At 64.2% G+C, this 23,554-nt stretch overlaps 1 protein-coding gene across 6 annotated transcripts in view; it reads left to right on the forward strand.

Moving 5' to 3' along the window:
- BAHCC1 (BAH domain and coiled-coil containing 1) overlaps window positions 1-22,220 on the forward strand; it is a 64,883-nt gene extending 42,663 nt beyond the window's left edge. For 3 of the 6 annotated variants that reach the window (XM_055241430.2, XM_055241425.2, XM_055241429.2), the window contains 24 exons: window positions 151-259; window positions 719-906; window positions 1,005-1,163; window positions 1,352-1,515; window positions 1,691-2,018; window positions 3,069-3,185; window positions 3,367-4,179; window positions 7,889-8,091; window positions 8,192-8,328; window positions 8,957-9,085; window positions 11,482-11,605; window positions 12,544-12,836; window positions 13,633-13,811; window positions 14,139-14,440; window positions 14,594-14,698; window positions 14,775-14,931; window positions 15,016-15,130; window positions 15,215-15,290; window positions 15,407-15,515; window positions 16,178-16,297; window positions 16,431-16,607; window positions 16,767-17,944; window positions 18,638-18,874; window positions 19,456-22,220. In XM_055241430.2, coding sequence (XP_055097405.1) covers window positions 151-259; window positions 719-906; window positions 1,005-1,163; window positions 1,352-1,515; window positions 1,691-2,018; window positions 3,069-3,185; window positions 3,367-4,179; window positions 7,889-8,091; window positions 8,192-8,328; window positions 8,957-9,085; window positions 11,482-11,605; window positions 12,544-12,836; window positions 13,633-13,811; window positions 14,139-14,440; window positions 14,594-14,698; window positions 14,775-14,931; window positions 15,016-15,130; window positions 15,215-15,290; window positions 15,407-15,515; window positions 16,178-16,297; window positions 16,431-16,607; window positions 16,767-17,944; window positions 18,638-18,874; window positions 19,456-19,662 — 5,726 coding nt within the window. In that variant the 3' untranslated portion in view covers window positions 19,663-22,220. Of the gene's footprint in view, window positions 1-150; window positions 260-718; window positions 907-1,004; window positions 1,164-1,351; window positions 1,516-1,690; window positions 2,019-3,068; window positions 3,186-3,366; window positions 4,180-7,888; window positions 8,092-8,191; window positions 8,329-8,956; window positions 9,086-11,481; window positions 11,606-12,543; window positions 12,837-13,632; window positions 13,812-14,138; window positions 14,441-14,593; window positions 14,699-14,774; window positions 14,932-15,015; window positions 15,131-15,214; window positions 15,291-15,406; window positions 15,516-16,177; window positions 16,298-16,430; window positions 16,608-16,766; window positions 17,945-18,637; window positions 18,875-19,250; window positions 19,355-19,455 lie in introns of all 6 variants that reach the window. The other 3 variants (XR_010115548.1, XM_055241426.2, XM_055241427.2) reach the window with 3 other exon arrangements.
- Window positions 22,221-23,554: the final 1,334 nt, after the last annotated feature.

The following is a 23,554-nucleotide window of genomic DNA, read 5'->3' on the forward strand; positions in this document are numbered from 1 at the left end:
GCCCTTGGCAGACCCTCCAAGGCCCCAGGACCAGGGGATCCTCCTCAGTGCATCAGGCCCCCCAACTCGAAGCGGGGTCACTGCTTGCCTTAGCTGGTGGCTCCCTAGCCGCCCCAACCCTCTCCCGTCTGCTGTCTCGACCCTGTGCAGCTGGCGGTGGGTCCCGTTCCACATACGCGCTGGACCTGGAGGCTGAGGAGGAGAGGACGCGGCTATGTGATGACCGCCTGGGGCTCGCCGGCCGTGAGCTGCTGCTGCAGTGAGAGCTGGGCCTGTGGCCCTGGGGAGTGGGGCTAGGCCTGGGCTTGGGGCTCCCCACTCAGAGCCACGTGGAGAAAGGGGTGGTCATGGCTGGGGCAGCAGATTCTATGGCCGGCCGTGAGTGGGGTTCTACCCACCCCTAGAGCCTTTCTGGGGTCTCACCCTGGGTTGGGGGTCTCAGCTAACTCCCTGCAGCGGTCAGGTTGCCCACTCTCAGGGGCCAGGAGGGCCCCCGGTCAGCCCTGCAGAGCACTGAGGCTGGAGCCTGGGGTTTTCCCTGAGCCTCCAGGTCCCGTTCTCCCTCCCAGGTTGATGGTAGGGGGTGGGACAGGGAGTCAGGCATTGGCACCGTTGGTGGGGCTGATCCCCGGGTCTTACAGAGACCACAAAGGGCCGGGGGTGGGATGGGGAGCTGGGCATTGGCGCCGGTAGCAGGGCTGAGCCCCAGGTCTTACAGGGACAGCAAAGACCGCGTCGAGTTCGCCCGGATCCACCCACCGAGCAGCTGCCCTGGGGACCTGGCCCCCCACCTCATGATGCAGAGCGGCCAGCTGGGCGGGGACCCAGCCCCCCACACCCACCCCCATCCCCCCTGGCTGCCCCGCACCCGCAGCCCCTCCCTGTGGATGGGGGGGCACTCCTACGGTCAGTGATCCAAGGGCGGGGGCTGGCCTGGGGGGATGGGGGTTCCCTCCTAGTTCCTGAGAGTGGGAGGCCTGACCACTGTGCCCTCTGCCTCCCAGGCCTGGGGCACCCTGCCCTGCACCAGAATCTGCCCCCTGGCTTCCCCGCCTCCGTGGCTGGCCCTGTGCCCTCTGTCTTCCCCCTCCCACAGGACGCCCCCACGCAGCTGGTCATCCTGCCCTCAGAGCCCACACCCCACAGCGCCCCCCACACACTTGGTAAGGGCCCCTGGTCCAGGCTGCTACACTTGGGGGGTGCTGTTGGAAGGAGGGGCAGCCGGGGGTGTGCTGGCCAGGGTTCAGGAGGGAGCAGTGGGCTTGGTGGGCTGAGGAAAGGGTGGCGGGGAAGCAGCCCCGGAACTGTCCCCTCCCCAGCCTGGCTGACCCCTCCTGGGCCCTGCCCACAGCGGATGTCATGGACCAGGCCTCGCTGTGGCCCCCCATGTATGGGGGCCGGGGCCCCACCTCTCACATGCAGCACCCAGGCCAGCTCCCTGTGTACTCGAGGCCACAGCTTCTCCGGCAGCAGGAGCTCTATGCTTTGCAGCAGCAGAGGGCCACCCAGTTCCAGGTACCGCCTCCAGCCATGCCCACCCGGGCCGGGCACTTCTCCCCCTCCCTGCCTGGCCGGGCCTGGCTCCAGGAGACCCCTGCATGCCTGGCCTCTTGCAGAATGAACCCAAGCAGGGGGCCCACTGGGGTCAGGGCATCCTGAGCCTGGCTGAGCTTCCCCCCATCCCTGGCAGCGGAAGCCGGAAGACCAGCACCTGGATCTGGAGGAGCCCGCCCAGGAGAAGGCCCCGAAGTCCACCCACAAGCCAGTTGCCTTAACCCCCACGGCCCCGGGCACCCCCTCACCTGCTGCAGGCCCCACCAAGCTGCCACCCTGCTGCCACCCGCCCGACCCAAAGCCCCCCGCCAGCTGCCCCACCCCACCACCTCGGCCCAGCGCCCCGTGCACTTTAAATGTCTGCCCTGCCAGCAGCCCAGGGCCTGGCTCCCGGGTGCGAAGTGCCGAGGAAAAGAATGGGGAGGGTCAGCAGTCCGCGGCCGACATCGTCACATCCGAACCAGGTGAGAGTAGCCGCCTGGCCTGGCCCGCTGTGCTCCGCTCCAAGTCCTCCTGCCCCTGCCTGGCAGGGCTGCGCTGAATCTGGGCTGCCTGCAGGGAGGTTCCATACCTGCCCAGACCCGGAGCAGTATGGCTATTCCCTTCCTTTCTCTTCCCTCTTCCCAATCCTCCCGATGACCATGGGAGAAGCACACAGCGCCCCAGCTGCCTCCTTCCTGGCCGTGGGCTGACGAAGGCGGGAGGAAGACGGGGTCCCGCTGGCCGTCGTGGGGGCCCTCCAGCAATGAAGGCGGGGCCTGCTGGCGGTGGTGCTGGCACCCTGGGGGCACCGGGCATGGGACTTGACCAGGCTGCCATTCAGGGTCTCAGCAAAGCTGGGTGAGGGAGGGGCAGTGAGGCGAGGTGCCTGGGTGGGGGGTCTCGGGCCTGGCCTCAGCCCCTGCCACCCGCCCATCCACTCCCCACCTGCCTATTTGATTCTCTCTGAGTGGGACTGAGAGTTCACACTGGAAACCGTGTGGCGAACATAAAACCCGTCCTACTTTCACAGTCAGGAGACGGAGCCAGCAGAGGGTTTTTCAGTTTTTTTCCCTTAGCTTTTTTTTTTTTTTTTTTTTTTTTTTGCAGTTAATGGGACGTGATGCCTCTGAAATGCTGCCGGCTTGTTCTGGTTCAGGGAAAACCCTGATTGAAGCATCATGTTTTACAAATTCCCCCTTTTCTGGTTACCCACAGCACACCATGCCAGAGATGGCTCCTGAGGCCACCCCCAGGCCAGGCGGCCAGGATTACTGGGGGGAGCTTTAAGGCCACTCTTTGGGGGAATGAGGGCCTGGCCTCAGGCTGCTCACACTTTTTTTTTTTTTTTTTTTTTTTTTTGAGACAGGGTGTCTCCCTCTGTTGCCCAGGCTGGAGTGCAGTGGCGTGAACATGGTTCACTGCAGCCTCAGCCTCCTGGGCTCAAGCCATCCTCCCACCTCAGCCTCCTGTGTAGCTTAGACCACAGGCCTGCACCACCACGCCCAGCTAATTGTTCTTTAATTTTTTTGTAGTGGCACGTGCTCACTCTGTTGCCCAGGCTGGTCTCAAATTCCTGGCCTCAAATGATCCACCCACCTCAGCCTCCCAAAGTTTTGGGATTACAGGCGTGAGCCACTGCACCCGGCCAGGTTGTCCCCTTAATTAACGTAACACCTTCCCCGCCACCAGTCTCGCAGACCTGCAGCTAGCGCAGGACCCTTCCGCACGGGCTTGGGTCTGAGGGTTCGAGGCCACTGTCCTCTGTCCTATCACAGGACACCCCCTCACCACCACTCCCAGCTCCCTGCTGACCTGTTCCCTCCTTTGCAGACCTGCCTCCCGGATACCTGCGCCCCGTGGCTGGCCTGGGCTTCCCCCTACCCTCAGACGTGCACTCTTCTAACCTCGAGGACCCTGAAACTATGCAAACCGCCGCCCCAGGGGCCCAGCCTGAGCCCACAAGGACATTCCTGCCTGGGGAGCCGCCTCCCTGCAGCCCCAGGAGCCTGGAGGAGCCCGGGCTGCTCTCAGGGGCCAGGGAGGCCACCCAGGACCTTGCCACCACCCGCTACCCTGCCGAGCGGGGACCCCAGGGGAAGGCAGTGGACCCCAGCCCACTTGAGGGGCTACAAGAACTGCAATGTGGGGCCCTCCTCGAGGCAGGGGACCCCGAGGCTACTGGCCAGGCTCATTCTACTCAGGGAGGGGCACGAGAAGAGAGGAGCAGGGAGGAGGGAGAGCAGGGGCCCTCGTCAGTGGCCTCCCCCCAAGTCCTGGGGCAGCGAGCAGGGAGCCCGGGTGCCCTTGAGGACGTGGGGGAGCAGCCGACCCCTGAGGAGGACGAGTTGGAGGAAGACGAGCTGGGGCAGCAGAGCATGGAGGACTCAGAAGAGGACTGTGGGGGAGCTCCCGACAACAGCCACCCACCCAGGGCGCTACCAGGCCTGGATGCCTTGGTGGCCGCCACCATCGACCTGGGGGACCTGCCCAGCGACAGCCCACCGGACCCTCAGCCCCCAGCAGCCTCTGGGCCCCCCAGCACCGTCCCCCTGCCCCACAGCTCAGGGATTCATGGCATCACTCTGCTCAGCGAGCTGGCTGACCTGGCAATCCAGCGGCAGAGGAGTGAGAGGGCTGTGCCAGGTAAGCCCGGTGGTTGCTGCCACCCCCCAGAGTCTCAGCGGTGGGACCCGCAGGCCTGGCTCAGGGTCACCTGGCCAGATGGCAGCCTTGGGCCCCGCTGAGTTGTCCCCAAAGTGTGGCGGGTCCCCTGGAGAGTGTCCGCCTCCCCTTGCCGTCCCTCGTCCATGGAAGTCCAAGGCAGGTGTGCCATCTCCGAATCCCTCCGTCCCAGGTGGGGCCCTGGCAGCAGGACTCACCCCCCATGGTGGTTTCAGAGGAAGGGCCTCTTGGGCAGCAGCTCCTGTCGGAAGTGGCTGAACAGGGGCCCGCATCCTGGCAAGGGGAGAGGAGAGCCTGCCGCCTGCCTCCTGCTCTGCCAGGCCTCCACCTCCTCAGGCTCCACGGCTGCTACCCTGGCCTGGGGGGTCCAGTTCAGGAACCGGCGGCTTCCCCCTCAGGCCCAGGGGAGGGGGCAGGAGGTTGGGGCTCCTGCTGTAGGGAGGCCTGTGGGACCAGGAGCTCCTGGGCTCCAGGGGCCCCAAGGACAGCTGGACAACAGTGGGTGGGGCCAGAGCACCTGGGACACCCAAGGGCCAGGTGTCTGCTTAGTCCACCCTGGCCCTTGGTCTTGGCACTCCCTGCGGTCCAGTGCTCCCGGGAAAGCCCCCGCTTCCTGCCATCTTCCCTGTGGACCCCGGAGAAAGCCCTGGGGTGGAGGGCGTCCCCCAGCCAGGCACGGTGCAGTGGTTCATAGCACGAACCTGACAGTCTTCAGGGCTCAGCCACTGCTTTCTGGATGCATAAAGCTCACCACCATGATCAAGAGAATGTTCTGGAACAGTGCATTTCCCCAGGGGCCCGTGGTCACCCTATGCTGGATGAGGCTGCTGGCCCGCACGCGGCAGGGGTGGTTCCGCAGTGCTGGGAGCTGCCTGCCCTCAGGGGTATCTGGCCCAGAGTCCCTGCTTCTGGGTGGGGCTGTGCAGAGGGTTTGAGGAAGCTTGGAGTCCTATCGGGGTGGGCTCCACCTGGACCCCCCAGAGGCCCTCCTTTGGGCCTCCAGCTGGCGGTGTATGAGAAGGTAGATGGGGCGAGATGGAGGCACCTTGGGGCAGGGCCTGAGCTGCTGGAGACCCGCTGTGGGAGGGTCTCAGGGACCCTTACCCGGCAGCATGAGGAGGTGTCAGTAGATAGCAGGTCCTGTGTGTATGGCCAGAGTGGCCGGTCTGCCTGTGTGAATGCCTGCAGGACAGGAGCCCGTTCACTGCATGAATACGCATGTGTAGACCACATGTCCCGGGTGGCGGGCCATGTGGCTTAACCCAGCATGGATGTCGTCACACTCCGGCCAGGCCAGGTGTCCCAGTCCCAGAGTGTGCAGAAGTGGAGTCAGGGCCAGCTCTGCCCTCCAGGTCTCCACCTCACGGTCCCCTGCTGGGCTCAGAGCTGATCCCTACAAGTGTAGCGACCACTTCGGTTGAAATTAATTAGGAGATTGGTTTTGTCCTGTGCCAGACAGCAGGATTTGCAGAGGGGAAAATGGGGGAAAAGCCCCCAGCGTCGGGGCCAGGCAGGCATGGAGCCCCCAGGCCTGGCAGAACCATCTGGGTGAGGCCACGTGGGGGCCACATGCCTGTAGCCTGCAAGGGCAGGGGAGGCACAGAGGGGCTTCTGGCCAACTGCAGTGACCCCGGGAGACCTGGGGCCTTCAGTGGAAGGGGCCTGCAGATGCGCCTCCCCAGCTGCTGATGGCAGCAGCTGCTCAGCCCACCCCCCCTCGGCCCTCTCTCCTCCTCCCATTCCCTGCGGATCCTGGACCCAGCAGCCTGAGTGTTCCCACGGTCCCCACCAGATCTGTGGTCTCGGTCCAGAGCTTTGCACCCCAGCATCTGCCCCTCTGAGCACCTCCTGGCTTCTTAGTAGTGACCTCTGGGGATGGATCAACCCTTGGTCTGGGCTTGTGGCTTCCTGGCCCTCCCCTGTACTTGAGGAGGGAAGCGGCCATGCACCGTGGAGTGCCCCGGCCTGGGCGCTCAGGTCAGTGCCTTTGTTGGAATCTCAGGTGCATGCCCCAGATGTCAGGCGCTGATTTGCCGCATTATGGATGGGGTTCCCCCGCACTCCTGCCTCTGGCTGAGATGAGCCATATCTCTGGGGAGCCCCGGTCCGTTAAGTGGAGCGTGGGGTTTCGAGGCAGAGACCAGGTTTGGGGTGCTGGTTGCTGTAAGGTTATCGTTACTCCTAGGCTCTCCCAGGGGATGCCTGCACCTCTGCCCACCCCACAGGGGTCCCCCAGTTCTCCTGTCTTCCTGGCCAAACCAGCCACCCCCACCACAAGGTGTCTGGCCCCTGTCTCCTGCTGGATGTCCTTGTGGGATCAGCCCATGGGGACCCCGTTCCTGGTCTCTGTGGTCAGCCCCCAGGGCTGGCTCCCCCTACTCAGGCCCTGAGTCCCCACCCTGGGCCCTGCCCTGCATGGACGCTAGCCTCTGCTGGCCCAAGCTCTGACCCCAAGATGGGCCATCCCTTCCCCGGGCCACTGCCTGGGCCGTTGGGCTGCCACTGCTTCTGCGGTCACTGTGAGGGTAGCTCCCCCGTCCCCACCCCCAGGTTGAGGTCCAGAGGATGTGGCCCTGGCAGCCCCTCCCTCCTGACCTGTGCTCAGCCCATGGCCCTCCTGCCTGCCCCAGGGCCGGAGCGTGCTGGAAAGGGCCTGGCAGAACCCAGCGCCGTGTTCAGAGACCGGGCAGGGGCAGGGACTTGGTGCTCTGAGGGAGGATGGAGGAATGGTGGCTGCTCCTCTGAGAAGGGTCACAGTGGGTAAGGCTGCATCCAGAAACCCCTGCCCGCTGCCCTCCTCACAAGGAATCGAGGGCCTGGGGTCCCAGCTACCCAGGAGGCTGAGGTGGGAGGATACTGGAGCCCAGGAGTTCAAGGTTGCAGTGAGCCGTGATGGAGCCACCGCACTCCAGCCCGGGCAATAAAGCGAGACCCTGTCTCAAACCTAAAGGTATTGAGGGGACTTGTCCCCTCCCTCTGCACTGACCACTGGCCTCCCTGCAGCCATTGCTCTTTAGGTGTCCACACAGGCGAGTGGACGGAAGGACTGATGGGCAGATGGACAGGCAGTGGCAGGTCTTAGCTGCTGGGGGACGCCAGCCTCCACCACCTGGGTTGAGTGATGCCCAAGTGCTGAAGCCCCTGGTTCCAAAGCCATCTCTCCACGTGACTTTGAACTTGGTTAAAGCCACATAGACAGACATCTGTTGGAACCGCAGGCTTGAGCCACGGAATTCAACTTGGTTGAACTTCAACAGCCTCCACACTCGAAGTCTCAACGGCCTCTCGTCGCACTGCCTGTGTCTCTGAGGGCCCCAGAGTGTCCCTTCCCAGGGCTGCTGTTCGAAGCAGGGCCCCCCCGGTGGGGGACACACAGGCGTTTCTGTTAGAAGCTGTAACGAGCAGCTTGCTTTGGCTTCGGTGGTTTGGGGCCTGTCTTGCTGTGTGACGCAGAGGACCCTGCCCTACCACCAAGGGAGTGTCTCCCCAGCATGGAGCCAAACGGGTGCTGGGTGCCAGCCCTGGTGCCCACCTCACTTTTCCCGGTCTCCTGACCCTCATCCTGGTCTTCAAGGCTGGGTGGCTTCAGGGGACCGGGGCTGACATCAAGAGCCTGTGAGGGGTAGTGTGTGCCCAGTTATGCCCATGCTGACCTTCCTGTGCCCCACAGAGGAGGAAGCGGACGTGCTAGCCTTCAACCTGCAGCACCTGGCCACGCTGGCCACGGCCTGGTCCCTGGTGGAGGCCGCTGGCCTGGACAGCTCCACTGCCCCAGCGCAGCCGCCCACGGCCGACCCCTGCAGTGGCCCCAGGCTCACCCCCCGCATGCAGATCCTGCAGCGCAAGGACACCTGGACCCCCAAGACCAAGCCTGTGAGTGGAGGTCCCAGTGCCCACGTTGCCCAGTGTGTTGCCACACAGCCCCAGCCTGGGCCCTGGCCCAGCTCACAGGCCCCTGTGCCCCGCCCACCAGGTGTGCCCCCTAAAGGCCGCCATCGACCGGCTGGACACGCAGGAGGTGGGGATGCGTGTGCAGCTGGCGGAGCTGCAGCGGCGCTACAAGGAGAAGCAGCGGGAGCTGGCCCGCCTGCAGCGCAGGCATGACCATGAGTACGCCCGGCGTGGCGGGGGGGCGCCTGGGAGGGTCGCAGCACCCCCACCCCCGGGAGGCGCCCGCGATGCTGGGGCTGATGTGGGAACGGGCCAGGATTGGGCTCTGCCCCCTACCTGTGGGCAGACACTGGGGTCCGTCGGGGAGGCCCCCCCGAGGCAGTGGGGCCCAAAGAGGGAGGGAGGCATTCGGCCAGCAGTGAGACCAAGCGGCAGGGCCAGGGGTCTGTGGAAGAGCCTCTTGTCAGAGCCTGGTGTGGCAGGAGGCTGGCCGCAGGGTGGCGGATGAGGGGACGATGACAGAAGGGGGAGTAGGGAGGACTGGGGGTGTTGGGGGGCCAGGGCAGAAGCTGGTGGCTTCTCTGGGAGAGGGGACACCCTGCAGTTGCAACAAGGGCAGGGGCACCCCTGACCAGTGTGTGTGGATGGTGGGAGGTGGGGGCAGCGGGGGCGGCGAGGGCCCTGGCTGGCCTTGCTCTCTGCGTGAGGGGTCAGGCTCCGCAGGCTGAGTCTGGGCCGCAGCTTTCCCCGCACCCAGTAGCCTTCTAAGGCCAGTGCCCTCAGCTGGAACCTTGTCGGGGAGCTGGGTTGTGCATGAGCCTCTGACCATCCCCCCTGCGGCCCCCAGGAGAGATGAGAGCTCGAGGAGCCCTGCGCGGCGGGGGCCTGGCCGGCCCAGGAAGCGCAAACACTCAAGCTCGCTGCCCGCTCCACGTCCCACGGGGCCGCTCCCCAGGAGTGATGGCAAGAAAGTCAAGTGAGTCCTGGGCACTGGCATGGCAGGGTGCGTGTGGCCAGCCCTGGGCCCTCGAGGCTGGGGCAGCAGGGTCCAGGCTCCTCTGAGGCTTCTGGGCTGCTGGTGCCCCTTCACACCTACTCTGAAGGCCTGGCCCTGCCCTTCCTTAGACCATTGAGAGTGACCAGCGGACAGAGCCCTGCTCCAGTTAGGCTTTGCCCTTCCGGCAGCTCCCAGCACCACCCTGGCCCGGGTCCCCCTCTGGAAGTCACAGCCCCCAGGCCTGGCCACACCGGCTCTGCACACCTGGCTGTGGCATCGTCCCTGCCCGGCCCCCCTGGAGTGTGAGGCGGCGTTGCATGCAAACCTCTTTATCTGCACTGCATAAAGTCGTTGGTCACGCTGCGGCGCTGCTCACGGCTGCCGGCGCGATGTTATTATCCATTACCCGCCCGGCGCAGTCGTTGGCGCACTCCCGGACCTGGTATAATTGTCCTTCTCGGCTACAAATTGCCTCTCCCGGCAGGCCCATTTGCATAAATCCTCCGAGCTCCTCCAAACACGATCGGCGCGTGCGTGTGCACACTGCATCAATCCTGATGATTTGGTAATAATAGTTAAATCGGCACTAAATGGTTCCTTCAATTAAGACAGAGGCAAAAAATTAATCTCAGGGCTTTATGTCACAAAACATTAGCAAATGCAGAGAAGGTTACTGGGAGGGGCTGTGTGGCTGTGGGCAGTGGAGGGGGTCACCATATGGCTGCCCCCCAGAGCTGCCCCTGCCCTGCCCTGCCCAGGTGTCTCCTGGGGGGGTCTCCCTTTGAGAACCAGCCAGCACTGTGGGAGCTGCTGGGCAGGACAGGGCCCCTGGAAGCCAAGATCTGGCTAGAAGGCAGCAGCCTCAGGACAGGGAGGGAAACTGAGTCCAGGACCCCTCTTCCCGTGGGTCAGGGCCCCACCTCACCCTTCCACCTCCTGCCCTCACTCATCCAGGCAGTGGTGGCAGAGGCAGTTGGCCCCAGGACAGGCCTTCTACCATGCAGGAAGTGGGGGAGCGGGGGCCCAGGGGTGCCTTCTGGCCCATGGCTTCCTGCCTGGCCCCTCAGGCCTCAGAAGCCCAGCCTCCTCTGTGAGCAGGAAGGTGGAAAGGGACGTCCGGCCACGCCAGACCAGGGCCAGGCAGGGCTCTTTGTCTCCATCTGTGATTCATTTTCAAGAGCAGCTGGGTATCCCTTTGCACCTGTGGGTGGGGGGGTTGAAAGGTGAGAGGCCAAGCCCCCAGCCCCGTCTAGCCAAGAACAGGCAGAGAGATTCCCCAAGCCTTGGCTTCTCCGTGTGAAATGGTGCAGTGGGAGGTTCTGGGGAGGGTGGGTCACCCATACAAGATGGGGAGCCTGGGATGTGGGGGGGATCAGGTGGGACCTGTTTTGGGGCATCTGGAGGTAGCTGCTGGGCCCATGTAGGCTGGAGTTAACTTCTGCCCTAGCTCCCAGCCTGGGGGACAGCACAGCTCTGGAGCATGGGGAATGCTGAGGCTCGGCCTCCGCAGTGTCCAGGGCTCCATCTGGGAGGGGCCAGGGATGCAGAATTCCGTCCTTAAGACCTGCGTGGAGGACAGAACGGGCTCCTGAGAGGGCCTGAGCCCGGCAGTGGGATCCCTGGGGAGTCAGGAAAGCCCAGGCTTCTCTGGATACTGTCCCCACCCCACCCCGCCCGCCCACCCCTACCCCCGCCCCCGGTAGGACTCCGGTTGGCGCATCCTCTTCCAGCTGTGGCAGAAATGTGGATGTAGTTCTCACAAACCTGCCTGGTGCCTGCCCCACTCCTAAGGGTGGTAGCATCAGGCCCTGAATACCCGCCAAGGACCAGAGCCGGCCTGTGTAAGCCCTGCCCCGGACTCACAGACGGGCGCATATGCGGCTGTCCCTCGTTCCAGGTGCCGAGGCTGAGGCTGCAGCCCCACTCGGGCCCCAGTAGCAGCAGAGCCCTGGCCCCTGAGCACCGGGCGACCCCTCAGAGCCCTCACCAGCCCCAGCCCCCGACACCTGGCCTCTGGGTCACTGTGGCTAGGACCAGACAGCACTGCCAGGGCGTTCCTTCCTATCAGGCTGGAAGGATGGGATTTGGGTAACAGAAGCGTGCCCACTTCCAGTATAGCCAAGTGGGGGATGGGGCAGATTTGAGGATATAGGAACTGCTGAGGGCCGGTGGTTGGCAGGCAGAGGGGCTGGCTGGAGGCAGGTGCTCAGGGGAAGTCAGAGCTGGCTCAGCCCCCAGGGCCCCTTGCCCCCGGCTCTGTCTGTCTGAGACGTGGGGCCCTTGGAGGAGTGTGACCCACTACGGAGACAATAGGGGGACAAGGCTGGGGCGGCCAGGCCTGCATCTGCCCTGCACCCACCACCCCATGCCCCCAGGGCGGTGCGGACAAGCCTGGGTCTGCTGTGCGCGGAGCTGCGAGGAGGCAGTGGGGGCGAGCCTGCGAAGAAGCGAAGCAAGCTGGAGAGGAGGGTCTACGCGGGCCTGCAGACCGCCTCCGTGGTGAGTACCGAGGCGCCCGCCTTGCCCCAGGGCCCTTCAGGTCCCTTCCTGGGCAGGTAGCAGGTAGCAGACTCTCCCCAGCCCTTTGCCGACACCCATTGCTCAGATGAGCCAACTAAGGCTGGGGAGCTCCGAGCAGCGACAGTAGGAGGAGCCTGACCCTGCAGTGTAACATGGGAAGGTCTGACCGGGTGGCCCAGCCGCCCCTTGCCCATGTCACTCCACCCTCCTCATCTCACTCCAGCAGGAAAGCAAATGCTGAGGCTACACTCTGAGACTCCCTGGAGCGAGGCCCTGCCTTTCTTCAGGTAGCCCAGGGCACACTTGGTGTGGCCGGGGCTCCTCCAACTGCCAGCACCCCCTTTCTTCTTGGTGTGGGGGGGCTCCCCACGCTGCTGGCACTCCGTTTCTTCTTGGTGTGGGGGGAGCTCCCCACGCTGCTGGCACCCCGTTTCTTCTTGGTGTGGCGGGGGCTTTCTCGGCTACCGACACCCCTTCCTTCTTGGCACAACAGGTGCCTCCTGCCCCTCCCCTCTCCGTGGCCTCGGCGGGGCTGGTGAGACGTGGGCCCCAGCATATACTTCACCTGTCTGCCCAGGGGGCTGATCCTTCTGCCCAGATGCTGTTTTATCCCTCCCTTTAGAAAAGCTAACGGCCTGGCCCCACAACCCACAGCCACTGGGCCCTCAGCCACCTCCATGTCCCCTACGTGGGGTGGGCAGTTGCTGGGTAGTGGAGTGTGTGGGAAAGGCCCCAGCGTAGGCTCCAGGGGCAGGCCCTGTGTCTTCGGGCCAGACATCCTTTCAGCCCCTGTGGATCAAGGGCAGGGGCCTGGGAGGTGCCAGTTCTGAGCCGGGCATCAACAGGCACCTAACTGCCCAGAAGCTGTGGTTTGCAGAGGATGCCCTGAGAGTGCAGCTGCCCCTCCCTGTTCACAGGAAAAGGCGCAGTGTAAGAAAAGCAGCTGTCAGGGTGGGCTGGCGCCCTCCGTGGCCCACAGGGTGGCCCAGCTGAAACCCAAGGTGAAGAGCAAAGGGCTGCCCGCAGGCCTCAGCTCTTTCCAGCAGAAGGAGGCTACCCCCGGGGGGCGCATCCGGGAGAAGCTGTCCCAAGCCAAGAGTGCCAAGGTGTCTGGGGCCACACGGCACCCACAGCACAAGGGCCACGGCAGCCGGGAGACACCCAGGTGCCCAGCCCAGCCCTCCGTGGCTGCGTCCCGGGAGGCAGGCAAGTTGCTGGCGTGAGTGGCCACTGGGGGGCTGGAGGAGGGGACGGCAGGTTCATGGCCGCCACCAGGGCTGGTTCATGGCTCGTGGGGTGTGACAGGTCCAAGGAGACTTTCACTAAATAGGCTGGGGAAGGAGATGAAGGTCTGCAAAAGGAGACCCCCATCCCCAAGGCAGAGCTCAGTGGCTGTCAGCATGCCTCACCCCCATGTCAGGGCTGGAGGGGAAGGAAGGACCCCCCCCTGGAAGCATCCAGGTTAAAAATAGCCCTCTCAACGGCCCCAGCCCCTGCGACTGTAGCATCCGGCTGGGCTGACCCCGAGGCGTTATCTGACCCCCCCCAGTAAGCACGTGTGTCCAGAAACAGGAGCCTAGAAAAATAGAAGCTTCCTTTCTTCCGCCAGCCCCTTCCCCCAAGGTCTCAAGACGCCTGAGAAAGAACAAAGGGAGGGCCGCTTAGGGCTGGGGGAGGGGCAGAGGGCCATCTGGGTGGGGGACAGCAGAAAGGGGAAGGGACTTCCTGGGGAGGGGGCCCCAGCCCTGCCAGGCGGGTGCCCCATTGCACAGGGTATAAGAAAAAAACACTCCTCCCCACACCCATACAAATTCTTTCAGGCTGGAGGCCAGGACCTCAGGCGCCTGCCCCCAAAGTAGCCCCACAGAGCAGCCCAGAGGGTGACAGTGACTGGCTCCACTCACAGCCCCGCCATAACCGCATGCCCAGAGGGTCACCTCCCCCACCTCTCAATGGCACAGCTTAACATCAAGTCATCGAGACCCCTCTGCCTCTCTCCCAGGCAGTGGCTATGACAGTGAGGACTGTGAGGGTCTCCTGGGGACAGAGGCACCACCCAGGGAGGCAGGGCTGCTGCTGCACGCTGGGGGCAGTGTGGCCGTGCTGGGGCCCTCACCCTCCTCTGTGGTCAAGATGGAGGCCAACCAGAAGGCCAAGAAGAAGAAGGAGAGGCAGGGGTTGCTAGGTAACCAGGAGGGAGGGCAGGGGTTGCTGGGTAACCAGGAGGGAGGACAGGGTTTGCTGGGTAACCAGGAGGGAGGGCAGGGGTTGCTGGGTAACCAGGGGGGAGGGCAGGGGTTGCTGGGTAACCAGGAGGGAGGGCAGGGGTTGCTGGGTAACCAGGAGGGAGGGCAGGGGTTGCTGGGTAACCAGGAGGGAGGGCAGGGGTTGCTGGGTAACAGGGGAGGGCAGGGGTTGCTAGGTAACCAGGAAGGAGGACCGGCACAGTCAGCCCAACCAGCCGGGTCTCCAGGATGGGGACCCCTGTGATGGCCTCCCCTCCCTCCCCCAGGGGCCTGCCGCCTGTCCAGCCCTGAGAGTGAGGTCAAGATCAAGAGGCGGTCGGTGAAGGCCAAGGTGGGCACCACCCTGGAGCGGGCCCCAGGGCAGAGGCCCCCAGGTGCGCTGGGCAAGAAGAAAGCCAAGGGCAAGGCCAAGGGTGGCCTGCGGGCAGAGCCAGGGGCCACCCCCAGCAGGGACGCCCTCTTCAGCCCCTCCCGGGCCTTCGCCTGCCGTGAGGAGGGCAGCCAGCTGGCCAGCGAGCGCCTCAAGAGGGCCACGCGCAAGGGCACGGTGCTGCAGCCAGTGCTGCGGGTGAGGCTGGACTCTGGGGTGCTGGGCCGAGAGGGTGGGTGCCTGTGAGGAAAAGCCTTCCCCGCCCTCCCCTGCACGCTGGCCCTTGAGCCCTGGGTCAGCCTGAGGCTGTCCCACCCTCGACTCACCCCTTCTCTGCCTGCCCACGCACAGCGGAAGAACGGGGCCCTGTCCATCACACTGGCCGCACGCAACGCCAAGGCCATCCTGGGGAAGGGCCGGAAGCTGAGCAGGGTGAAGCACAAGGCCGGCAAGCAGGTAGCAGCCCCCCACTCTGGGAGCCCCCTGTGCACCCACCTGCACCCCACCCAAGCCTGACCCCTCTGGCCCCCAGGGCAAGGGCCGGGCCGTGAGCCGCCTACTGGAAAGCTTTGCCGTGGAGGAAGACTTTGAGTTCGATGACAACAGCAGCTTCTCGGAAGAGGAGGAGGACGAGGAGGAAGAGGAGGAGGACAGCGGCCCCCTGGGCGCAGAGCAGAGCGCTGCCCTGGGTGAGCAGGGCCAGGAAGGGTGCCAGCCACCAGGGGAGGGGCGGTGGGTAGGCCGTGCCAGCCGCTGACACCCTGTGCCCACAGCGCGCTCGTGTGCCATCCACAAGGAGGACCTGCGGGACGGGCTGCCCGTGCTCATCCCCAAGGAGGACAGCCTGCTGTACGCGGGCAGCGTCAGGACCCTGCAGCCACCCGACATGTGAGGCCTGGGCATGGTGGGGCAGGGCAGGGGCCTGGAGGGCAACCGAGACCTGCGGCACCTCACATTCCCCAATGCCCCCAGCTATAGCATCGTCATCGAGGGCGAGAGGGGCAACCGGCAGAGGATCTACTCACTGGAGCAGCTGCTGCAGGAAGCGGTGAGGACCGGGCCGGGCTGCCCCGGGGAGCAAAGGAAGGCCTTGGCTTGGGCCGCAGCCACACCCAGGCCCAGGGACCAGGCTCTCAGGCAGGGTCGTCGCCCGTGTTCCTGCAGGTTCTGGATGTGCGGCCGCAATCCAGCCGGTACCTCCCACCTGGCACGCGGGTCTGTGCCTACTGGAGCCAGAAGTCTCGATGTCTGTACCCGGGTAACGTGGTCCGGGGTAAGTGGTACCCAAAGCAGGGGCTGGGGCAGGCCCCTCTGAGACCCACAGGCTCATATCTGCCCCCAACAGCCTGGCTTGTGAGGCTGGCGAGGGCAGAACCAGCTCTCTGCTTAGACAGAGTACGACAATAAAATGAGCTCCCCAGGCGCCATGAAAAAGCACAGGGTGTGTGGGGAGGGAGGGTGGGGGCCCCGGCCTCCAGCCAAGCAGAGAGGGCCCAGCAGGAAGGGACCCAGAGCACTGCTGCTGAGGGTCACAGAGTACATCGGGGGGCACCAGCTCCCCTGGGCAAAACCTCCTGACTACAGGCAAGGCATGTAGGTCCCTAGGGCGAAAGGCTCAAGGGTCCCACAGGCAAGTGGCCAGGTGGGCAGGAGGCGCCTCCAGGCGGGACTCGGCTAGGAGGTGGGCACGTGGGCATCAGCACGTGTGGGGAGGTCTGGTTCCGGGCTGGGTGGGGTGATGGTGGCATCGCATGGGAGGCACTGCAGGAGGTGGAGAGGAGGCCCCCGCTCCTGGGCTGCAGGGCGGCTCCACCGTCTGGTCAGGGAGCAGGACCCCAGAGCCCTCCCCTCACCCTCCCAACTGGCTTTGGCCGCCTCTCTGTTTCGGGCGCCTACTGGGGGTTCCAGCTGCAAGCTCAGGTGTGCCGTCCACAGGGGCCTCTGGTGACGAAGATGAGGACCTGGACTCAGTAGTGGTGGAATTTGATGATGGGGACACCGGCCACATCGCCGTCTCCAACGTCAGGCTGCTGCCCCCTGACTTCAAGATCCAGTGTGAGCTTGGGAGGTGCACGGTGCAGGGCCCTGCCTGGGCTCCACTGTGTCCAGACGGGCTCCCAAGAAAGGGTTGGGGTGGCAGTCACCCCACAGCCATGGCACTGAAGCCCTTGGCCCATGCTATCCACAGGCACAGAGCCCTCTCCAGCCCTGCTAGTGTCTAGCAGCTGCCGGAGGACCAAGAAGGCATCCAGTGAGGCAGCCCCGCCTAGTGAAGCCGCCACCCCCAGCCTGTCCCCCAAAGCACAGGATGGCCCTGAAGCTTTGAAGACACCTGGGAAAAAATCCACTAGCAAAGACAAAGCTGGTATTTTACTGGACTTCCCAGAATCCGGATCGGGGAAGGCATCCTCTGGGGGCTGGGGGAACCAGGAGGCCCGTGGGATAGGCAGGGTCCGGGGAGGGGCAGGTGGAGGCAGCTTTGTGGGCCCAGCTAGGGCTGACTCTGCTGGGCTTTTGCCCTCAGGTAAAGCCGAACTCCTAACCTCAGGTGCCAAATCCCCCACCGGGGCCTCCGACCACTTCCTGGGCCGCCGTGGCAGCCCCTTGCTGAGCTGGTCCGCGGTGGCGCAGACCAAGCGGAAGGCGGTGGCAGCGGCGGGCAAGGGGCCGGGGGTGCTGCAGAACCTCTTCCAGCTCAACGGCAGCAGCAAGAAGCTGCGGGCCCGCGAGGCCCTGTTCCCCGTGCACAGCGTGGCCACTCCCGTGTTTGGCAACGGCTTCCGCGCCGACTCCTTCAGCAGCCTGGCCAGCTCCTACGCGCCCTTCGTCGGGGGGACCGGGCCAGGCCTCCCGGGGGGAGCCCACAAGCTGCTGCGGGCCAAGAAGGCCGAGAGGGTGGAGGCCGAGAAGGGTGGGCGGCGGCGGGCGGGCAGTGAATTCCTGGTCAAGCTGGACCACGAGGGTGTGACCTCTCCCAAGAACAAGACCTGCAAGGCGTTGCTCATGGGGGACAAAGACTTCGGCCCCAAGCTCGGGCGGCCCCTGCCCAGCCCCAGCTACGCGCACCCGGCCCTCGTGGGCAAGGACAAGAAGGGGCGGGCACCCATCCCACCGCTGCCCATGGGGCTGGCGCTGCGCAAGTACTCGGGCCAGGCAGAGTTCCCGCTGCCCTACGACAGCGACTGCCACAGCTCCTTCTCAGACGAGGACGAGGATGGGCCGGGGCTGGCGGCCGGCGTGCCCTCCCGCTTCCTCGCCCGCCTGTCCGTGTCCTCCTCGTCCTCTGGCTCGTCCACCTCCTCCTCCTCAGGCTCCATGTCCACCTCCAGCCTCTGCTCCTCCGACAATGAGGACTCGTCCTACAGCTCAGACGACGAGGACCCCACCCTGCTGCTGCAGACCTGCCTCACCCACCCCGTGCCCACCCTCCTGGCCCAGCCCGAGGCCCTGCGCTCCAAGGGCGGCGGCCCTCACGCGCATGCCCAGCGCTGCTTCCTGTCCAGGGCCACGGTGGCTGGCAGCGGTGCGGGCTCAGGCCCCAGCAGCAGCAAATCCAAGCTCAAGCGCAAAGAGGCCCTGAGCTTCTCCAAAGCCAAAGAGCTCTCCCGGAGGCAGCGGCCACCCTCCGTGGAAAACCGGCCAAAGATCTCAGCCTTCCTGCCCGCCCGGCAGCTCTGGAAGTGGTCGGGGAATCCCACACAGGTAGGTCTCCAGCGGGTGGCGGGAGGAGCTCCTGGTTCCCAAGGAAACCAGGGCGGGCTCATGCGCCCCCGCTGCCCTTCCCTCTCCTTTTTCATCTTCCTACTTGATTTCAAGTTAAAAAATGTGGAAAACTCAAGGGAAGAGCAGAAACCCACCATGACCCAGTGAGGCAGCCCCTTCCGCTGGCCCCTCGCTGGAGCCCATGGCCTGGTGACAGTGGAAATGGCTTCATGTTGGGGCCGGGCCCGAGCTGCACTCCGCGTGTTGTGCCCTCACTTTTCCACGTCGATGAGTGCCGCGGCCAGCTGGAGAGCTGAGTATCCCCGCGCTCGGACGCCAGCGCCTGTCCTCACCAGGGCACTGCTCGGGGGCGCATGTGGGGCCACTCGTGGGTCTTTTGCCTTCGTAAATAACACTGTGGTGAACGTCTTGTCCACACGTCACTGTCCCAGATCCAGTGTCCAGACGTCATGATTCCATGTGCGGGCTCAGTGGAGGCGCGGCTCCTGCTCGAGATCCACGGCTGCCATGGCCTTAAGCCGCGGTGCTGCCGCTTCCTGCCCTTGCAGGCGCCCTGCGCACTCACACTCGGACTCACACTCACACCCACACCACATGCTCCATGCCTCCTGGCCACCGTCTGTCCCCACGGCCGCCGGCCTCTCAGAGCCGCCCTGCCCATGTCCCCCACAGCGGCGTGGCATGAAGGGGAAGGCCCGGAAGCTGTTCTACAAGGCCATCGTGCGGGGCGAGGAGACCCTGCGTGTCGGGGACTGTGCTGTCTTCCTGTCAGCTGGGCGGCCCAACCTCCCCTACATCGGCCGCATCGAGAGCATGTGGGAATCATGGGGCAGCAACATGGTGGTCAAGGTCAAGTGGTTCTACCACCCCGAGGAGACCAAGCTGGGCAAGAGGCAGTGTGACGGCAAGGTGAGGCCCGGGCAGGTGCGGGGCCCAGCCCCCCTTGGGGCCCCAGGGAGGGGGCACGACAGCAGCCAGCACTGTGCCCCAACAGGGAGCACTGGGCCCCACCACACAGTCCCCGCTCAGCAGGTGCCACGGCCCTGCAGGGAGCCGCACAGCCCATGGGCAAGCCCTAGAGCAGGGTTCCTAGGTCCCTCCCCACTGTGGGGGGCTGCGGTCCACAGCAGTGCCCAGTTCACTCCTGGGATGTGTGGCGGCCCCCACCCCGTGGGCCCTCCCAGCCTCCAGTGCCAGCCCGAGACAGAAATTGCCCTCAGCACGCCCTCTGCTTCTCTCTGAGAAGAAGCCATTTTCCAGACCACGTGACGCGTCCATCTTTCAGGGAAATTAGTATTTCTTTGACTCCGACAGCCCCCAGAGGGTCCCTGGCAGGCTCCTTGGCCTCTGGACTGATTGCCGTCTTCCGGCCACACAGAAGCCCATCCGGTGACCCTTACAGAGCATGGGTGGGCGGGGGGTCTTTCCTGGCTGGGCAGGGGCGCACTGGCCGAGGCCGGCCACTGACACCCCGTGCGCCTTGCCCCCAGAACGCGCTGTACCAGTCCTGCCACGAGGATGAGAACGACGTGCAGACCATCTCCCACAAGTGCCAGGTCGTGGCGCGCGAGCAGTACGAGCAGATGGCCCGGAATCGCAAGTGCCAGGACCGGCAGGACCTCTACTACCTGGCGGGCACCTACGACCCCACCACCGGGCGCCTGGTGACGGCCGATGGCGTGCCCATCCTATGCTGAGCCGCCCACCGCAGATGCCTCCCACCTGCACCAGGGACCCTGTGTGCGGAGCCTGGCGTCGGCCAAGCCACCGGGCAGGAGGCAGCCCCAGCCTCCCAGGGGCGCGTCTGAGCAAATATGCAAAAGCCCACAGGGCAAGACCCAGGCTTTCCTACGGTTTTCCCTGGAAAGAGCGCTCCAGGTGTCGGAACCCAGTCCCGTCCCATCCGCTGCGGAGGGTTGGGCTGTGGCCCTCATGGGTCCCCGGCCCGCCCCGCCCACAGCGCCCTCCGTTTCCCGCACCGGCAGTTCACGGGAGATTCGAATCCAAGCCATATTCCCTAGTACCTCCGACTGTCTCCCACCAGGGAAAGCAGAAATCAGGTGTGTTGTCTATTTATTTCTCTATGTAAATATTGTATTTCTGCGGGGAAGTTTTATGGAAAAAAGTGGAAAAGGGTTTTGCCCCATCCGCGTGACAAGGTGTGTGAGAGCGTGTATGTGTGTGCGCGTGTGTGGCGATTTTTGTCCTGGGGTTTCCTTTGGAATTGCACTGTTTTCCTCAGCCCAGCTGGGTTCCAACGGGGGCACCTGGGATGACAGAGGCAGCTCGGGGCAGCGCGTAGAGGCCATGGGAGGGTCAGGTGGGACCCTGGGCGGCATCCTCTGATCTCTTGGGGGGACGACCGTGTAAGATGAAAGTCAGTCAAGTTTATTTGCTTCCAGTGCATCTCCTAGAAAAGAAGTGTTGGAGCAGGGGGTGGTGATGAGGGGCCCGTGGGGAAAGGATTCAAGAGGTAAAACCCAGACCAGGGAGTGTGACAGCAGCCGTGAGCATCTCACCTCTGTTCAAAACAAGACAAAGACGAACAAACATTTTAAAGTATTGATAAGAAAAAGCAACGTTTGGATTGTATTTCCTGAATCATATTCCGACTTATATCTGATTTCTGTTTCCGGGGCCAGTTGGTCTGAGGGCAAGGAGTCTGGCCTCCATCCAGGGCAGGGAGGGGCTGGCCCCTCGCCCCCCTCACCCTCGCCACCCTGGCACACTCGGGAAGCAGGCCCCAGCTCTGAGCCTCTCCTCACCCCTGGGTGTCCTAGTTAGGACCCTGGGGTCCTAACTTTCCTGGAAGTAGCAGGTGCCGCATGAAGGGGCAGCTTGGCCCCAGGTTCCTGAACTGGGCAGGGCTCGGGGCCTATGAGGGCAGGTTCACCGTCCTGCCAGATTCTCTCCTCACCCCCAAGCAGAGTGCATGCAAAAGACACCCCTTTTCCCACCCACCTTATTGGTGCCCCCAAACCCCTGGCCTGCTTGGTAGATGGTGGTGAGGCCAGGCCAGCAGTGCTGTGGCCAGGAGAGAAGAAAACAAAATGCAGGCTGTGCCCCAGGGCCCACCCCAAGCAGGGGAAGGGCCCTTCCTGGGTCCCCTTTTCCACCAGCCAAATCTGCCTGGCCCTTGGACCCCTCTGCCTGCCCCAACCCCTTTGGAGGTTTCTCGGCCTTTTCTGTGCCACTTGGTGGGGCAGATGGCCTGATGGGCTAGTGCTTGGGGCATAGAATAAGGGTCCCCCTGACCACCTGAGCCCGCATCCTGGCCCCAGGTGCAAGAAGCACCCCTCGGGGGCTCTGCCCCAGTATCCCCGGAGAATTCACACCCCTCCCCTTCTCCCACAGCCAAGGACAGACAGGGCTGCCTAGACCTGAGCCCGACAGCCTTCAGCCTCAGAAACGCATGGGGGGCCACACACTCTTCGTGTCCTCCCACACCAAGGTTCCCCTGGCTCCACAGGAGTTTCAGGAAAGCCCCCAAGTTAGCCGCTGCTCTAGGACGAGCTCTGTGTCACCCACACCACAGGCCTCGGAAGCAGGGTGCTGGTGGGTGCCCTGCACCCCAATCCCAGGTCCCCTTGGCCCCCTTATTTTTCTTGGGCCCATTGGGGCCTGTTTCTCACCTGCTGGCTGGACCCCCTGAAGGGCCGTTCCCAGAGGCTCCCCAGGAAGCTCAAGGCTGGGGGCTTATGTTGTGGTCGGGGGTCCCTGCCCCCAGCCCCCCGCTCCCACCCATGAGCCTACCCTTTGTCTCGCACAAGTGCAATATTTCATTCCCGGTGGTTGTCTGGGGAGGTGGTTGGACGAGGTCCTGCTTGAGGCTCGGGGATCAGAACGATGTCAAGTGAAGAAAAATGCACGGGGGCGCGCTGAGCCACTGGAGTTCCAGAGAGGGCTGAGGAGGGCGTGGCCACGGAGGTTGGATCCTTTGCCCCACTGCCTCGTCCTCGTCCTGCTTCTGCTGGGTTCCGCTTTGTCCCTGGTTTTCTCCTTTCTTTCTGTGTGCGTGCGAATGGTGTGGCCCCTCCCCTCTCACCGTGGTTAACGTGACGAAGGCACGATTCCTGTAAATGTGTAAACTAAGGGGATGGTTGGATTTTTTTTTCAATGTAAACACTAAAAACAAAATGGACAAAAAAACACGCAAAGGTTTTATGAACAGCAGACTCTATGTAAAGGCATTTTAGTATCAAATTTTTTATTGATAACTTGCTTAAGAATAAATATATGGACTATTGTACAGGTTTCCAGTGGTCCAGGGTCCTGTGTCCCACGGTACTCCTGGGGGGCCCCCAGGGCTCTGGGGTCTCAGCAGAAGCCTCTCGTTCCCAGAGCTGGGGCTTCTGGGCCAGGCCTCCCCACCGCCCCCTGTGTTGGCCCAAGTGAAGCCCCTCAGGGCACTGAGCCTCAGGCCAGGAAAGGGTCATGTGACCGGAATGGGTTCGAGTAGTCTTAGGGGTGGGGTCCCTCCAGGAGGACAGCCCCTTTCCTGGTTGCTCTCACAGAACCCTAGTCAGTCCCTGTCCAGCCTGAACCAGTCCAGGGCCAGAGTAGGTTCCGCTGGAGAGGACCAGGGGCAAGAGCAGTCTCCAAGCCGCCGCGCTGGGCAGGGCCTCAGACGTCAATGACCACCCTGCGAGGGGTGGCCCATGGCCCGGGCGGGGGTGGGAACCCAGATGAGCGCACCCCCAGCTGGAGAGAGCCCTGTTCATGAGGCTGCAGACCCAGAGGAAGCGGATGCTTGCAGGGGGTGGGGGTCCCTCCTTGTTCCCCCTCTACCGCCGGGATCCCGGGAAGCTGCGTGAAGTCGGTGCACATCTGTCCCAGTGGGCCCTGAGTGCCTGGTCACAGCTGCGTCCAAGGCCAGGAAACACGGTCCTTGGAGGACGGAGTCCCTGAGTCTGCAGCGCCTCCCCGGCCGGTGAGTGCAGAGAGAGGTGCTCGGACCGGCCATGCCTCGGGCTGCCACGAGAGCAGGGAGCAGATGAGGCCTCGGCCGGCCGAGCACTGCGTAAGGAGGGGCTGCTGGACCAGGTTTCTGGGTCAGGGGTCCTCTGTGGTAAGAAAAGAAAGACTGGGGTGAGGCCAGACACTCCCTGTGGGCTCAGGAGACCCTGACTTCAGTAATCTCAGTGACTTTTTTGGGGCAGAATCCAGCCCGGAACAGGGAGGAAGGCCTGCGGCTGTTGCCCCGGCTCCTGGAGCCCTGAGCCAGGACTTGCTGCCGCCTCCTGCCCACCCCAGGAGCTTGCCTGACGGAGCAGGTCACACAGAGAGGCCGCAGGCAGCCGCCAGGGACTCTGGGGCAAGAGAGCCTGGTGAGGCCCAGGCCAGAGAGGAGACACCTGCCTGGGAGGCCCACAGGAAACCTCTGCCAGCAGGTCTCGGGTTCAAATCCTCCATTCACCCAGCACTGCCTGGTGCCACAGTGTACCACGCAGTGAGCCACAGTGGGAGTGAGCGGCCCACGCCCCCACCTTCATGACAGGCAGATGGGAGAGACGAGAACAGTGGGGCCCAGCAGCTGCACCCGGGGCCACACAGCTAAGATAACCTCACCCACGGAACCCCAAGGTCAGC

Source organism: Symphalangus syndactylus, chromosome 14 (genome assembly GCF_028878055.3).
Source record: "Symphalangus syndactylus isolate Jambi chromosome 14, NHGRI_mSymSyn1-v2.1_pri, whole genome shotgun sequence".
Classification (NCBI taxonomy): Eukaryota; Metazoa; Chordata; class Mammalia; order Primates; family Hylobatidae; genus Symphalangus; species Symphalangus syndactylus.